We start from the raw sequence: 17,168 nt of genomic DNA on the forward strand, positions 1-17,168 counted from the left end.
TCTGTCATTGATCGGTAAATATAAGGGCTCCTCCCAACTTGTGGGTCATGGTTTATTGGGGTTGTATTTAAATGACTTGCTCTCAGAAGAGTTACCGTGGTGAGTGAGTGAGTCGGCTTCCCTATAGGCCATCTTGCTTCGGGTGAAGATGCCATCCTGCTGGCTTTGTCAGGTAGTTTTTGATGGATTCTTCAGCTACTTTCCTCAACTTTAAGTCTATAAATGGTCACACACTCCCATGTTCTGAAGTCAGGAAGAGAATTTAAAATAATGCAGCAAATTCGTGAAATACTCAAATCCACAGAGTGAAATCTGTGGGTTTGAGAAGAACGCTTTTTCTCCTTGGAGCCGAGTCCAAAGCAGTAAAAAGGCCCAAAGTGAGGAAAATCCTCACAATTCTGGCATACATGAAAACAGAGCCTGGTCTACACTACCGGCCTCCTGAGGATTGTGTCCATTTTACAATGACGACAGACTCTGGTTTAAGTGATGTGGGCCTTCCTTGTGTTCCTGAAAAGTTAGATTTAAATTGAATTTGTAAAAGTAAATAGTCTTTATGTACCATATTGAGTATAATATTTAAGAAAATACTGTTAGTAAATGTGAATATAGAAGCCAGTCTGTAGAATAGTCCCTTAAGCTTAATCAGCCGCTTTCTGTTTTGGATGTCTTTCTTTTCCCAGATATGGCATTTATTAGTGATAATATTTGGTGCTTTTGTTTGTTTTTTTTAATGCTTTCAGAAGTGACCAAAGTTCGAAGAAATCTCTTCAACCATGAAATGATTTCTCCTTCAAAGAGATTGGCAAAGCGGGGGTTGCCTAGAAGCCATTCTGTGTCGGTTGTGGAAGGTTTGGAGAATAAACTTAACAACTTGAAGAAGAAGACAAAAGGTATTATATTTTAGGGTAACCAATAGAAGGGGATTCTTGGATCCAAAGCAGTCTTCAGACTCTGTTGCAGAAGCTCATTGATCTCCTCCATTTTCCTCTCTGTGGTTACCATCAGTTTTCCCCTTGGGGTCTCTCTTCCTCCAAGCTTGGGTGAAGACTTAATCCTGGGATCTGGTCAGTCCTCTCCTACCTAGTCACCCCTACAAGTATCTGTTTGACAAACCAGTGAAAAAGAAATGAAGGATGATGACCAGCTTTTTTTCTAGTCTTTTGGGTGTTTTGGTTTTTTTCTTTTTCATTCTTGTAGTAATTGAGTAAAGAATGCAATTCACTGGCCTTCATTGTATTCGTGAAGTGGTGCAACCGTCATCACTAATTCCAGATTGTTTTCATCCCTCCAGAAAGAAACCACATATCCGGTACAGTCACTCTCCCGTTGCCCCCAACTTTCCCAGCTGTAGGCAACCACCAGTCTACTTGCTGTTTCTGTGGATTCACCGCTTGTGGATATTTCTTTTAGGTAGAATCATATACTATGTGGTCCTTGTAACCAGCTTCTTTCACTTAACATAATGTTTTCAAGCTTTATGTACAGGTTGTAGCACATCTCAGCACTTCATTTCTTTTTATTGCCATAATACACCATTGTGTGGATAAACTGCCTTTTATTTGTTCATTCATCAATTGGCGGACATTTGAGTTGTTTCTACTGTTCAGCTGTTAGGAATATGCTTCTATAAACACACACAAGATTTCACGTAGACGTGTTTTTAATTCTCAGGCACATGCCTTGGAATGAAATTATAGGGACATATGGTAACTCTGTGTTTAACTTTCGAGGAATTACCAAATTGCTTTCCAATGTGGCTGTACCATTTCACGTTCCCGCTGGCAATGTGTGAGGGTTCCAGTTTCCCCACACCTCCCCCCACCTGTGGTCTCTTTCTTTGATTCTCCCCATCCTCCTGGGTGTGCGGTGGTAGCTCATTGTGGTTATGAGTTGCATTTCTCTGCTGACTGGTATTGAGCATCTTATCCTGTGCCTGCTGGCCATTTGTAGATCTGCTTCAGAGAATGTCTATTCAAATCTTAGCCCATTTTCTAATTGGGTTGTTTGTCTTTTTACTGTTGAATTATAAGAATTCTTTATGTATTCTAGATATTGGGCCCTCATCAGATACATGATTTGCGAATATTTTACCTCGTCTGGGGGTTGTCTTTTCACTTTCCTTGATAGTGCTCTTTGATACACAAAGTTTTTAATTTTGGTAAAGTCCATTTGAAAGCAGTTTGTGAATTTTTGTCATTGCTCATGCGTTTGGTGTCCTAACTTAGGAAAAAAAAACCGAACAGAATCCGCTTTTAACTTTAAACAATTACGTTTCAGTCTTTGATCCGTTTGGAGTTAACTTTTGTGCATTATTTTGTGTGAGATAGGAGCCCAACATCGTTCTCTCATATATGGCTATCCAGTTGTTCCATTAGTTGAAATGGCTTCTTTCCTCATTGAATTGTCTTGGCATCTTAGTCAAAGTCAATTGACCAGGGGTGCCTGAGTGGCTCAGTAGGTTAAGCATTCGATTCTTGGTTTTGGCTCAGGTCAGGATCTCATGGTTCATGAGATCAAGCCCTACGTTGGACTCTGCTGACAGCACAGAGCCTGTTTGGGATTCTTTCTCCCTCTCTCTCTGCTTCTCCCCTGTTTGCTCACTCTCAAAATAAATAGTTAATTGACCATATATATTAAGGTGTTAATTTTTTTAAATTTTATTTAAATCCAAGTTAGCTAACATATAGTGTAATAATGATTTCAGGAGTATAATTTAGTGATTCTTCACTTACATATAACATCCAGTGCTCATCCCAGCAAATGCTCTCCTTAATGCCCATCACCCATTTAGCCCATCTCCACACCCAGCACCCCTCAAGCAACCCTCAGTTTTCTGTATTTAAGAGTCTCTTAAGGTTTGCCTCACTTCCTCTTTTTATTTTCCCTTTTCTTCCCGTTTTGTTTCTTAAATTCCACATGAGTGAAGTCATATATTTATCTTTCTTTGCCTCTTTCGCTCAGCATAATACACTCTAGTTCCATCCATGTTGTTGCAAATGGCAAGATTTCATTCTTTTTGATCACCGAGTGATATTCCATTGTGTATATATATCACATCTTCTGTATCTATTCATCAATAAATGGACTTTTGGGCTCTTTCCATAACTCGACTTTGGTTGATAGTGCTGCTATAAACATTGGGGTGCATGTGCCCCTTCGAATTAGCATTTTTGTGTTCTTTGGATAAATACCTAGTAGTGAAATTGCTGGGTCTTAGGGTAGTTCTATTTTTAATTTTTTGAGGAACCTCCCTACTGTCAGAATGGCTACACCAGTTTGCATTCCCACCAGCAGTGCAAAAGTGTTGCCCTTTGTCTGCATCCTTGCCAACACATGTCATTGCCTGAGTTGTTAACGTTAGCCATCCTGACAGGCGTGAGGTGGTATCTCATTGTGGTTTTGATTTGTATTTCCCTGATGATGAGTGATGTTGAGCATCTTTTCATGTATCTGGTAGCTATCTGGATGTCTTCTTTGGAAAAGTGTTCATGTCTTTTGCCCGTTTCTTCATTGGATTATTTGTTTTTTGGGTGTTGAGTTTGATAAGTTCTTTATGGATTTTTGGATACTAACCCTTTATCTGATATGTCATTTGCAGATATCGTCTCCTTTTCCATCAGTTGCCTTTTTGTTTTGTTGATTGTTTCCTTTGCTGTGTAGAAGCTGTTTTCTTGAGTTTGCAGTAGTTCATTTTTGCTTTTGTTTCCCTTGCCTCCAGAGACATGTCTGTAAGAGGTTGCTGTGGCTGAGGTCAAAGAGGTGTTGCCTGTTTTCTCCTCTAAGATTTTGATAGTTTCCCATCTTATATTTAGGTCTTTCATCCATGTTGAGTTTCTTTTTGTGTCTGGTGTAAGAAAGCGGTCCAGGTTCATTCTTCTGCATGTCGCTGTCCAGTTTTCCCAGCACCACTTGCTGAAGAGACTGTCTTTATTCCATTGGATATTCTTTCCTGCTTTGTCAAAGATTAGTTGGCCATACGTTTGTGGGTCCATTTCTGGGTTCTCTATTCTGTTCCATTGATCTATGTGTCTGTTTTGGTGCCAGTACCATACTGTCTTGGTAATTACAGCTTTGTAATACAGCTTGAAGTCCAGAATTGTGATACCTCCGGCTTTTGTTTTCTTTTTTAACATTACTTTGGCTATTTGGGGTCTTATTCTGGTTCCATACCATTTTAGAATTGTTTGTTCTAGCTCTGTGAAGAATGCTGGTGTTATTTTGATAGGGATTGTATTGAATATGTAGGCTGCTTTGGGTAGTGTCGGCATTTTAACAATTTGGTTTTTAAACTTTTTTATATGTGTATTTATTTTGAGGGAGAGGGAGAGAGAGAGCATGAGCGGGAGACAGAGCATGAACGGGGGAGGGGCAGAGAGAGAAGGAGACACAGAATCCGAAGCAGGCTCCAGGCTCCGAGCTGCGAGAACAGAGGCCGATGCAGGGCTTGAATCCACGAACCATGAGATCATGAGCTGAGCCGAAGGCAGATGAGCCACCCAGGCGCCCCAACAATTTAATTGTTTTTTAAATGTTAGGTAGAAGTCAGCAGTAAAGCCATCTAGTCCTGAGTACTTCTTTGTGGGAAGGTTTTGATAACTACTTCCATCCTTTCACTTGTTACATACAGGTTTTTTCAGATTTTCTGCTTCTTCTTGAGTCTGTTTTCAGTGTTTGTGTCTTTGTAGGAATTTGTCCATTTCTTCTTGGTTATCTATTTTACTGTTACACAGTTGTGCACCGTATTCCCTAATAGTCATTTGTATTTCTGCGAGCTCAGTAGCAATGTTCCCTCTTTCATAGTAGTTTGGGTTTTCCCTCTCTTTTCTTGGTCAGTCTAGTTAAAGATTTGTCAATTTAACAAAGACGGGAGTAGAGTTTAGTGATTCTTCACTAAAAAGCACTGGGTGTTTTATGGTTCTTCTCAAAGAACCGACTTTTGGTTTCCTTGGTTTTTCTGTTGTTTTTTAATTCTTGATTTCATTTATTTACTATGTAATCTTTACCATTTCCTTCCTTCTACTTGCTTTGATGTTAGTTTGATCTTTTTGACCTTTTCAGGTTTAGTTTAGGTTATTGATTTGAGATCTTGTTTTTTAGTACAGGCATTACAGGTACAAATTCCCTTCTAAACACTACTTTAGCTGTGTCCTGTAAGTTTGGGTGTGTTGTGCTTTCATTGTCATTATCTCAAAATATTTTCTAATTTCCCTTGTGATTTCTTCTTTGGCCCATTGACTATTTATGTGTGCATTGACCTTCATGTATGTGTGAGTTTCCCAAATTCCTTCTGTTGTTAATTTCCAGTTTCACTCCATTGTGGTTGGAGAACAAACTTTGTATTTTAGTCTTATTAAATTTGAGACTTATTTTATGCTCTACCATTTGACCTGTAATGGAGAGTGTTCTGCATGTGCCTGAGAATAATGTGTATTCTGCTCTTATTGGGTAGAGTGCTATACTAATCTCTGTGACCTGTTTATTTTATAACTGAAAGTTTGTACCTCTTAATTCCCTTTATCTATTTCACCCACCCCCCACGCACCTCCCCTCTGGGGACCACCAGTTCTATGTATTGAGGAGTCTGGTTTTGTTCTTTTAGGTTCCACATATAAGTGAAACCATATGGCATTTCTTTCTCTGACTTAGTTCACTTAGCAAAATACCCTGTAGGGCCATTCATGTTGTCACAGATGTCAAGATCTCATTCTTTTTTATGGCTGAGTGATATTCCATTGTATGTATGCCATTCATCTATCAATGGGCATTTGGGTTGCTTCCATATCTTGGCTATTGTAAAGTTGCAATAAACAGAGGTGTGTGTATATCTTTTTGAATTAGCAGTTATCATTTTCTTTGGATAGATACCCAGTAGTGGAATTATACTGGTGAATTATGTGATAATTCTGTTTTTAATTTTTAAATGAACTGTCATTGGGCATTAAGGAGGGCACTTGTTGGGATGAGCACTGGGTGTTACATGTAAGTGATGAATCACTAAATTCTGTTCCTGAAATCATTATTACACTACATGTTAACTAACCTGGATTTAAATAAAAAATAATAATAGTCCAAAACGATAAGGTTTAGAATCAAGATATGTATGTGTATATATATATATTAAAAAATCAAGAATTTCCTCTACAAAAAAAAATAATAAAATAAAGGAACCTTCATACTGTTTTCCCCAGTGGCTGCACCAGCTGGTATTCCCACCAACAGTTCATAAGGGTTCCCTTTTATCCACATCCTCACCAACATTTGTTATTTCTTGTTTTGATAGTAGCCATTCTGACAAGTGTAAAGTGACCTATCATTGTAGTTCTGATTTCAGTTTCCTTGATGATGAGTGATGGTTGAGCATCTTTTTATGTCTCTGTTGGCCATTTGTATGTCTTTGGAGAAATAGCTGTTCAGGTCCTCTGCCCATTTTTTAATTAGATTATTTTTCTGGTGTTGACTTGCATGAGTTCTTTATGTATTTGGGATACTAACCCCTTATTGGATATGTCATTTGCAAATATCTTCTCTCATTCAGTAGGGTTGCCTTGTCGTTTTTTTGGTTTCCTTTGCTGTGCAGAAGCTTTTTATATTTCAGTGTAGTCCCAAAGGTTTATTTTTTTATTTAAAAAAAAAAATTTTTTTTTTTAACGTTTATTTATTTTGAGACAGAGAGAGACAGAGCATGAACGGGGGAGGGTCAGAGAGAGAGGGAGACTCAGAATCTGAAACAGGTTCAAGGCTCTGAGCGGTCAGCACAGAGCCCAATGCGGGGCTCGAACTCACAGACCGCGAGATCATGACCTGAGCCGAAGTCGGACGCTTAACCGACTGAGCCACCCAGGCGCCCCGCAAAGGTTTATTTTTGCTTTTGTTTCTCTTGCCTGAGGAGACATACCTAGAAACAAGTTGCTGATGTCAAGTTACTGTCTGTGTTCTCTTCTAGGATTTTTATGCTTTCAGTTCTCACATTTAGGTCTTTAATCCATTTTATTTTTGTATATGGTGTATGAAAGTGGTCCAGTGTCATCCTTTGCACGTAACTATCCGGTTTTCCCAGCACCATTTATTGAAGAGACTCTTTTCCCATTGTATATTCTTGCCTCCTTTGTTGTAGATTTACCACATAAGAGTGGTTTAGTTCTGGGCTCTTTATTGATTCTTTTGATCTGTGTGTCTATTTTTGTGCCAGTACCATACCGTTTTCATTATAGCTTTGGAGTATATCTTGAAATCACAGATTGTGATACCTCTAGATTTGTTCTTTATCAAGATTGCTTTGGCTAATTGGGATCTTTTGTGGTTCCATACAAATTTTAGTATTTGTTCTAGTTCTGTGAAAGATGCTGTTAGTATTTTGATAGGGATTATCTTAAATCCGTAGATTGCTTTTTGTAGTATGGAAATTTTAACAATATTAAATCTTCAAATCCATGAGCATGGAATATCTTTCCATTTATTTGTGTCATCTTCAATTTCTTTTATCAGTGTTTTATACTTGTCAGAATACAGGTCTTTCACCTCCTTGGTTAAGTTTATTCCTAGGTATTTTATTCTTTTTGGTGCAGTTGTAAATGGGATTTTTTTTTTCTTCTACTTTGTTATTAGTGTGTAGAAAGGCAACAGATTTCTGTATATTAATTGCAATCCTGCACCTTTACTAAATTTATTTATCGGTTCTAGTGCTTTTTGGTGGAATCTGTAGGGTTTTCTATATATAGTATGTCATCTGAAAATAGTGACAGTTTTAATTCTTCCTTACCAATTTGGATGCCTTTTATTTCTTGTTCGATTGCTACAGCTAGGAGTTCCAGTGGTACTGTGTCGAATAAAAGTGGTTGATACTCTTGTCTTTTTCCTGATCTTAGAGGAAAAGCTCATTTTTCACCATCGAGTATGATGTTAGCTGTGGGTTTTTCGTCTATGGCCTTATTACTTTGAGGTATGTTCCCTCTAAACCTACTTGGTTGAGAGTTTTTATCATAAATGGATGCTGTGGTTTGTCAAATGTTTTGTCTGTGTCTATTGAGACGATCATACAGTTTGTATTCTTTCTGTTGTTCATGTGAAGAATCACGTTGTTTTGCAAATATTGAACCACCCTTGCATCTTTGGATTAAATCATACTTGTGGTGAGTGATTTTTTTAATGTATTGCTGGATTCGGTTTGCTGATATTTTGTTGAGGATTTTGGCATTTTTGTTCATCAGAGATACTGGGCTGTAGTTTTTTGTAGTGTCTTTGGTTTTGGTATCAGGGTAATGCTGGTCTTGTCAAATGAATTTAGAAGTTTTTTCCCTCTTTTATTTTTTGGAATAGTTTGAGAATTAGGTTTCTTTTAATAATTTTTATCACTTTGTTGACAGTCTCATTTTGTTCATACATTGTTTTACTGATTTCCTTTATTTCTTTGTGATATTCTTGAGTCATTGAGCACATTTAGAAAACTTGATTTATTGTCCTTGACCAGCCATTCTGATGGGTTTTCTTAGGGATGGTCTCCATCAAATTCTTCTTTTCCTGTGGATGGGCTCTATGTCCCTGTTCCTTTGTATATTTTGTAATTGTTTGTTGAAGATTAGATATTCTGACTATTATAATGTGGCAACTTTGGAAACCAGATTCTCCCGCTCCTGAGTGTTTGCTCCTCTTCGCATATTGAGGACTTCAGCTGTCTCTGTTTTCCAAACCCGCGACGCATGTAGTCCATATTGTGTGTGGTCACCGAAGTTTCTGTTCTGTTATCTCTGGTTTGCCAGTAACCTGACCAAGATTTCCTTAAATGTCTGACTCTAAAAAGGGAAAAACAAGAAAGTATTCTTGTCCCTTTAAATATTCCCATAGCCGTCTTGGGAAACGCAGCTGCCTTCTGGAGGTCCCAAAACGAGAGGCAAGTGTCTGCGCCCGCCCATCAGGGGTCCATCAGATTAACCACACAACCCCAAGTTTGGAGGACAAGGTGTCTGCCCTACCACCAGCCACCTGCTCCCGGAATGTGGGCCCCTCTCCCCACAGCTGCGGTGAGGCTGGGGAAAGGAGATCAGAGCTTCATGCGTGGTGTTCGCTTACCAAAATTCAGCAGCATCTTCCTTGCATAAATCATGTCCTTCATTGTTGCAAGTAGCCCCTTGGGTTCCAGAGTTCCAAAATACTTGATTCTGATCATTTCCCACCCCCCACTCCCCTGCCAGTTTACTAGCTGTTTTGGTGGAGAGACCAACCCCTAGCTTCTTATGGCACTATTTAGTGTAACATCACTCCCTCTGGGGATTACAATTCCTATCTTCTAAGAGCCTAATTCAGATTAATACCAACTTCATTTCAGCAGTATTGAAAAACTTTGCTCCTATAAATACAGTTCTGTTTCCTACCCCCTCCTTTGTGCTACGTTGTTATACACATTACATCTTCGTACACTCTATGCCCATCAACATCAATTTATAATGATCACTTTATTTTTCAACTCCTAGGAGAAGAGAGTTACAAACGGAAACTGCTTCTGTGCTGTACGTTGTATTTATTTATGTAGTTCCTTCCCTGGTGCTTTTTGATTCTTCCCATGGATTTGCCTCACTCTTGAGTGCCCTTTGCTCTCAGCCTGAAGGACCCCCTCTAGTATTACTCATGGGGCAGGTCTGCTACTGAAAAGTTCTGTTTTTTGGGGGGGGGGAATTTGTTTTTAACCTGGGAATGTGCTAATTTCTCCCTCATTTTGAACAATAATTTTGCTGGATATTCAATTCTTGGTTGAGTCTTTGCCCTTTCAGCGCTTTTTTTTTTTTTTTAAATGTTTGTTTTTGAGAGAGTGCGAGTGGGGGTAGAGACAGAGAGACACACACGCAGAATCTGAAACGGGCTCAGGCTCTGAGCTGTCAGTACAGAGCCCGACGCAGGGCTCGAACCCACGGACCACGAGATCATGACCTGAGCCGAAGCTGGACACTTAACCGACCGAGCCACCCAGGCACCCCTGCATGTCTCTTTTTTTATTGACAACTGGACGTAACATAATAAGGCACTTCTGACAGACTTCTCCCGTCCCCTCCAGTGTTTGTTGTTATTGTTACTGCTTTTGTTTGGTGACTTTCCTGAACTAATTCTTTAAAGTCTGTATTCTGTCATGTGTGGCCACTGACGTCTGCTCACTTAGCTTAGCGATCCAGCTAATGATTGGACAGACTTTCTTTGATGCCTGGAACCAGTAAGTTTCTCAGCCTTTGCTGAGGGCCTTTGGTGCGTTGGCTCATTTCTTCAGTACTCAGCCAGGCAGCGTATATTTCTCTCTGCTTTTCTGGAGCCTCAAGGTGAGCCGTGGGTGACAGCTTAGGGCCTTCTTGGGTTTACCCTGGGCGTGCACACAGCCCTGCACTGCATGGAGTTTTAGGTCCCAGGAATATGTTGAAGGTTTGTTGAGTCCTCCATAGACACCTCATTCCCTAGTTTCCCCTTTTACACTTTTGGTTAGCTTGTTGTTTGCCCCAGCTGTTATCACTCCCCTAGGCAGCTGTGATGTTCACAATTGCTGCCGGTTGGTTTCAGTAAGTGCTCCCTGGAAAAAAGCTCATTCATACTGGGTGAGTCCTGAGGTCAAATAGAGACTACTTGAGCCCGTGAGATTTTGCTTTTGCTTTTGCAGGGGAACTGCCAGACAGGTCAGATAATGACATCTGTGAATGGGGCTTTGGAGGAGCTCCAGTCTCATTTGGCCCTGTTCACACACAGGCCCCTGGGCAGGGGCGTTGGTCTGCAGAGTGATTGCAGGCTGGTGGTTTTCAAGGCTACGGGGCTGGGGGTGCTGGGGCAAGATAAAGTTCCATGGACTTGGCTGTTGTTACTGGGATTCACTGTTTTTCTTGGATAAATACTCCATGGATTGTTGCAAACTAGTTAATTTCCAGAGTTCTGAAAAGGCTGATTTTGCCCATTTTTGCCCAGTGTTCTCGTTCCTTTTGTGGAAGAGTTATTTCAGAGGTTCTTACACCACATTCCTGCCGACATCACTTCTCTTCCTGGTCACTTTTAATTCCCTCTAAACTAGTCCTCCCGTGATCAGCTTGGTTGCATACCCCACTGCGGAAATGCATGCCGGCTAGATGGCGCTCGCTATTCAGTATCTTAATATCTGTGTGGCATGTCAGCACTTTCATACTCTATCATTTCATCATAAATATAAGAAGCACTGGTGAGATGGATACTTATTAGTTCTGATAAATATTTTTATTTTTTTTCAGAATTGCTTATTAGAATTTTACAGTATTTTACACTAGCTTATTATTTAATCTCTAATGCTGATTAACTGTTGTGTCATGTTAAATTAAGTCCTATGGTTAAACGTTAGCCCCAAAACAATCAAGAGCCCCTCCGGTAAAGACAAACAAAAACCACTCCAGGCGAGTAGTAAGCCATACAGAATTTCAGACTGCTCGCTTTGCCTTGCTGCCACTTCTTGATAAGGTTAAATGAAATTGATGCTATTTACATTTTAGGTTATCACAAACTGCTGACTAAGAGTGTGGCTGAGACTCCAGTACATAAGCAAGTCTCCAGAAGGCTTCTTCATAGACAAATCAAGGGCAGGTGAGTAACACCCTTGCCTCGCTACCTTGCTAATGATCTTGCGGGCCACTGTCCACCTTCTCGGAGCCCCTGTGACTGATGTCTTGACTGTCTTATTACTAAAGAGTATTCAGCATTCTGTAAATTCTGAGGGCTAGAGAATCATACAGAATGTACTCTTTTGTGTCACCTCTTTCACTTGGCATAATTATTTTGAGATTGGTCCATGGTGTTGTATGTATCCATATTTCTTCCTTTTTGGGGCGGTGAGGGGTTGCTGAGAAGCAGTCCATCAAATGGGTATTCCACATTTATAAATTTTTTTTTTTAATTAAAAAAAATGTTTTTTAACTTGTTTTATTTTATTTTTTTTAATTTACATCCAAATTAGCATATAGTGCAACAGTGATTTCAGGAGTAGATTCCTTAGTGCCCCTTCCCCATTTAGCCCATCCCTCCTCCCACAACCTCTCCAGTAACCCTCAGTTTGTTCTCCATATTTAAGAGTCTCTTATGTTTTGTCCCCCTCCCTGTTTTTGTTATTTTTGTTTCCCTTCCCTTATGTTCATGTTTTGTCTCTTAAAGTCCTCATATGAGTGAAGTCATAGGACACTTGTCTTTCTCTGACTAATGTCACTTAGCATAATACCCTCCAGTTCCATTCACGTAGTTGCAAATGGCAAGATTTCGTTCTTTTTGATTGCCGAGTAATACTCCATTGTACATATATACCACACCTTATTCATTTGTCCATCGATGGACATTTGGGCTCTTTTCGTACTTTGGCTATTGTTGATAGTGCTGCTATAAACACGGGGGTGCATGTGTCCCTTCAAAAGAGCACACCCGTATCCCTTGGATAAATGCCTAGTAGTGCAATTGCTGGGTTGTAGGGTAGTTCTATTTTTAGTTTTTTGGGAACCTCCATACTGTTTTCCAGAGTGGCTGCACCAGCTTGCATTTCCATTATAAACTTTTTAAAAAAATTTTTTCAGAGAGCGTGTGTGCATGTGCTCACACATGGGGGAGGAGCAGAAGAAGGAGGGAGAAAATCCAAGCAAGCTCTACGCTCAGCCACCCACACAGGGCTTGATCCCAAGATCCTGGGATCACGACCTGAGCCAAAGTCAAGAGTCTGGTGCTCAGCTGACTGAGCCACCCAGTCCTCCCCTGTACAATTTTAAAAACCATTCTTCATGGCATCTGGGTGGCTCAGTCATTTAAGTGTCTGATTTCTTGATTTTGGCTCAGGTCAGGACCTCATGGTTGTGAGATCAAGCCCCATGTTGGGCTGTGCGCTAAGTGCAAAGCCTGCTTAAAGATTCTCTTGGAGCGTCTGGGTGGCTCTGTCACTTAGGCAACCGACTCTTGTGGGTGGCTCTGTCACTTAGGCAACCGACTCTTGGTTTCGGCTGAGCTCATGATCTCATGGTTTATGTGTTCAAGCCCCACGTCAGGCTCCGTGCCACCTGCTTGGGATTCTCTCTCTGTGCCCCTCCCTTGTGCACCTGCTCTCTCTCAAAATAAACATTTTAAAAAACCTTCAAAAAAAATTCTCTCCCTCTCAGCTCCTCCCCTCACATGCTCACACTTTCTCTCTCAAAATAAAAAAACTTAAAAAAAAAAAAACCCACGCGGGGCACCTGGGTGGCTCAGTCGGTTAAGCTTCTGATATTGGCTCAGGTCATGATCTTGTGGTTCATGAGTTCAAGCCCCATATCCGGTTCTCTGCTGTAAGCACGGAGCCTGCTTCAGATCCTCTGTCTCCCTCTCTCTGCCCCTCCCCTGCTCTCTCTCTCAAAAATTAAAAAACAAAAATGCAAAAGCATTTGTCATTACATGGAGGGGGTCATCATCACTGCTGGGCCAGGCTGCAAGTTTAGGATCTCAGCTCAGCCTATGGGTGTGGTGGGCCACAGTTTTCCATGGTAGTTAGTGTCTGAAAGTTTGTCGTGCTAAGCTGCCCCTTTCCTGGTTCTTTGGCTAGAGAAAGCTGACTTTTCTTAGGGCAGTTTTGGTACCTGTTGACATATTTGGGTTGTCTATTTCCCCAGCACCCAGTCCAGGATCCAGGAAGCAAAAAGGGAACTCTCTGGTTGCTCACTGCCCTGTCTCTCTTTGGGTCCTGTGATCCCCAGCCACCTGCCTCTTCTTGTCACTGTTTAATCTGTAGTTCATTTTAATATAACATCCAGGGTTTTTAGCTGAACTTAACAGGAATAATAGGAAGGTTTCATCTTGACATTATTTGTGTACAGATTTTACATACTTCTGCAAGTTATCTACAGGATAAATTGCAAGGAGAGAAATGGGTGCGTTAGAAGGCATGCATATTTTTAATTAATTTTTGTGTTGTAAAACCACTTTCCAAAAAAGTGTTCTAACCATTTTACTTGCAACAGTCAAGTATATGAGAGTGCTTGCCAGCACTGGTACTCTTAAGCCCTGTGGTCTCTGTTGCTTTGTGAGGCTTATGGTGCATGAACCATGAGTGATACTAAATAATCCCTATGCTTGTTATTCGTTAAGGTCCTCGGAGCCTGGCCCTGATATTGACATAGTCGAAGAGTCCCCAGAAAAAGGAGCAGACGGTATTACCTATGTTTGTTTTGTGCTGTTTTCTCTAGTTTCTTTGAAAACCCTCTATTTGTGGTGTTGTTCAGCATGTCCTAGGATATTGTGCAGACAGTATGACAGCTCTGGGCCTGCAGTGTAGATCAGTAAATGTTTATTAGTAAATGGTCTTTTACACAGAATTTCCTGAGGGAATTTCTGGAGAAACCTTTTTACACAGTAGGAACAGAGGTCAGGGTACGGGCTAACACGGGGTGATACAAAGTGCCGTGGCTTCTTTTTAAAGTACATGTAATACAGGGGATTCCAAAAGCAAACATTTTGTTTTTTCCAAAAACAAAGTCATGTTTTTAATGACTCAAGTAATTTGTTTATTGTAGAAAAATCAGAAAAGTAAATCAAAAAATATAGAGAAGTCAAATTAAAAAAAAAATTTTTTTAACATTTATTTATTTTTGAGAGAGACAGAGCATGAACAGGGGAGGGTCAGAGAGAGAGGGAGACACAGAATCTGAAACAGGCTCCAGGCTCTGAGCTGTCAGCACAGAGCCTGACGCGGGGCTCGAACTCACAAGCCGCGAGATGGTGATCTGAGCCGAAGCCGGACGCTTAACCGACTGAGCCACCCAGGCGCCCCAAGAAGCCAAATTTTTAATAATTGTTTGGTAATCCCACAACTCAGAAATACTTAATATTTTAGCTTCATTGATACTCTTACAGGTGTCGTTTCTACACAAATGTATGTATCATAAACATGAAAACTGCAATTTTTAAATTTAAAAAATTTTTTGCAAAAGTCACACCATATAAACCCTTTTTTCACCCAGTATCATGGTGAAAAGGGTGGCAGTTTGAGATTTCCAAAGGTCACAGTCTGGTAGGTCAGTGGTTTTTCTGAACTTTGTTGGAGCCATATGTCCTACCCCTTGTAACCTTGTTACACTTCAGAAGTCTCAAGGTCAGTAATTTGTGACAGTCTATCTTGTATGTGGTATAACGTAAATTTTACCCATTTCATACACAGGCAAACGTAAAAAGCTTGTGTTTCTCCCTGGTTACTAACTGTGATTCTGGTTTTGTAGAAATAAGCTTGAGACGAAGTCCTCGAATCAAGCAGTTGTCACTCAGCAGGACAAATTCTGGTTCCTTCTATTCTGTGTCTCAGCCCAAGTCTCGAAGTGTGCAAAGAGTTCACTCATTCCAGCAAGACAAGTCAGGTAACTTGCTTGCCCACCGCCTAGTTGTGTGCCTACTTGGCGGGAAGTATTTTTGGGAAAAGAAGTATAAAACTTGGCATTTTCTTTCTTGATATTGGAGCGGTAGAACAGGTATATTCAGTAGAGGTGTAGAGTGATGGACGATCCATGACCTTCACTAACAGTGTCCTTCCTTTGGATTCCTACAGCTGGTCATTCATACTGTCCTTTTGGTAATTTATTCATTCAACAGGTAGATTACCTGTTATTTCTACCATGTATTCACATTCTACACTCGGGTCCTAGGTGGAAGGGGATACCTGTTTGTCCTTCATTCTTTCATCCATCATTAGTTTGGATCATCAGATAATGTGTTTTTATATTTACAAATTAAATTGTTTTACTTGCCTCACATAAGGGCTGAGGTAACTATGCAATCTTAAAAGTCCAGATGGCAGCAATAATTGGGGTTGCTGGCATAATTAGGTGGGATCCCCCACTCCCAGTAGCTCGAAAAAAATTGTTTTCTTGTATGGACTGTCTGTTCTGTTAGTATTGGGAGGGCAGGAGTTGAGAAAGAATTACTGATTTTGACTTGCAGACCAAAGAGAAAAATCTCCAAACCGAAGTATTCGTTCTCCCAAGAGCCTGCTTTTTGGGGCATTGCATGAGATGGTCAGTCCTGAGAAGGGTTCAGCTCGACTTCAGAGGACTTCAAGAAGCACATTGGGTTCTGAGATACCTACAGCTTATCAGGTATAACATTTCTATAATGTTTAAAATAGTGTGGTCTTGTGGAGGGAAACAAACATGGCCCAAAAAACCCACTGAGAACATTAGGGACAAGAAAGCAGGTGATCTGTCAATATTAATACGTATTTGGGGGTGGTTGGGTTGATCGAGATGAATGGTTATTGGGTATATAGGGATGTAAGGCAGCAGTTTGGCTGAGGCCAAGGTGGTAGGAGAAAACAGAAATGATCTCATCTAGTCTCTTGGTTTCGTCCACCATTTTTATCATACACCATGTATAGATCTTCCTGAAATGTACAGGCATCATTCATCTGTTGCCCTTACACTACCCACCCAATCCAGTCATCCACGTGAGAAGCCTGAGCCACTCCCAGACATAGCCATTTATACCCATTCCCTTTTCTCCATCCCTGCAGTTCTGCCCTATTCCAGTTCTGCCTGGAACATTTCAACCGCCTTTTCCCTCTTCCCTCTCAAGTCCATCCTGCCCCCAGAGGCCAGAGTGAGCCTTCTTTTTTTTTTTTTTTTTTTTTTACATTTATTTATTTTTGAGAGAGCACAGTGGGGGGAGGGGCAGAGAGAGAGGGAGACACAAGATCCGAAGCAGGCTCCAGGCTCTGAGCTGTCAGCACAGAGCCCAACGCGGGGCTTGAACCCACAAACCGGGAGATCATGACCTGAGCCGAAGTTGGATGCTTAACCGACTGAGCCACCCAGGCACCCCCTGGAGTGAGCTTTCTGACTGCATCACTTTGCTTAAAGCTCTAGAGACCTGTTGTTAAACAGGGTTTTCTGAAAATGGAATCCTTATGTTAAAAAATAATTTTTATTTGGAAACCCAATAAACTGCTTAGAGTTTGTGGGAGGACACACAGCTATGGAGATGGGTTTGAAGACCACAGATTTACGGAACCAGGTTCAGTCCTCTCCAGATGGGCATGGGCCTCCATCGGCTGGCTCTGGCCCCCACTCTCCCTCTGCTCTGTCCTCCACCTTTCCGGTGACGTCAGGCTGCACATAGGTCTGCATGCAGCTGCTGGTTTTCATTTTAGGCAGAGAAAATGATAGAGCAAAGGCACCAGGGGCACC

The 17,168-nt window shown here is 40.9% G+C and overlaps 1 protein-coding gene across 1 annotated transcript in view; it reads left to right on the plus strand.

The window, feature by feature from the left end:
- TICRR (TOPBP1 interacting checkpoint and replication regulator) overlaps positions 1-17,168 on the plus strand; it is a 48,737-nt gene that overhangs the window by 26,519 nt on the left and 5,050 nt on the right. The window contains exons 15-19 of the mRNA XM_049614276.1: positions 744-893; positions 11,487-11,577; positions 14,086-14,147; positions 15,213-15,347; positions 15,928-16,082. Coding sequence (XP_049470233.1) covers positions 744-893; positions 11,487-11,577; positions 14,086-14,147; positions 15,213-15,347; positions 15,928-16,082 — 593 coding nt within the window. The remainder of the gene's footprint in view (positions 1-743; positions 894-11,486; positions 11,578-14,085; positions 14,148-15,212; positions 15,348-15,927; positions 16,083-17,168) is intronic.

This window comes from Panthera uncia (assembly GCF_023721935.1).
Source record: "Panthera uncia isolate 11264 chromosome B3 unlocalized genomic scaffold, Puncia_PCG_1.0 HiC_scaffold_2, whole genome shotgun sequence".
Taxonomy (NCBI): domain Eukaryota; kingdom Metazoa; phylum Chordata; class Mammalia; order Carnivora; family Felidae; genus Panthera; species Panthera uncia.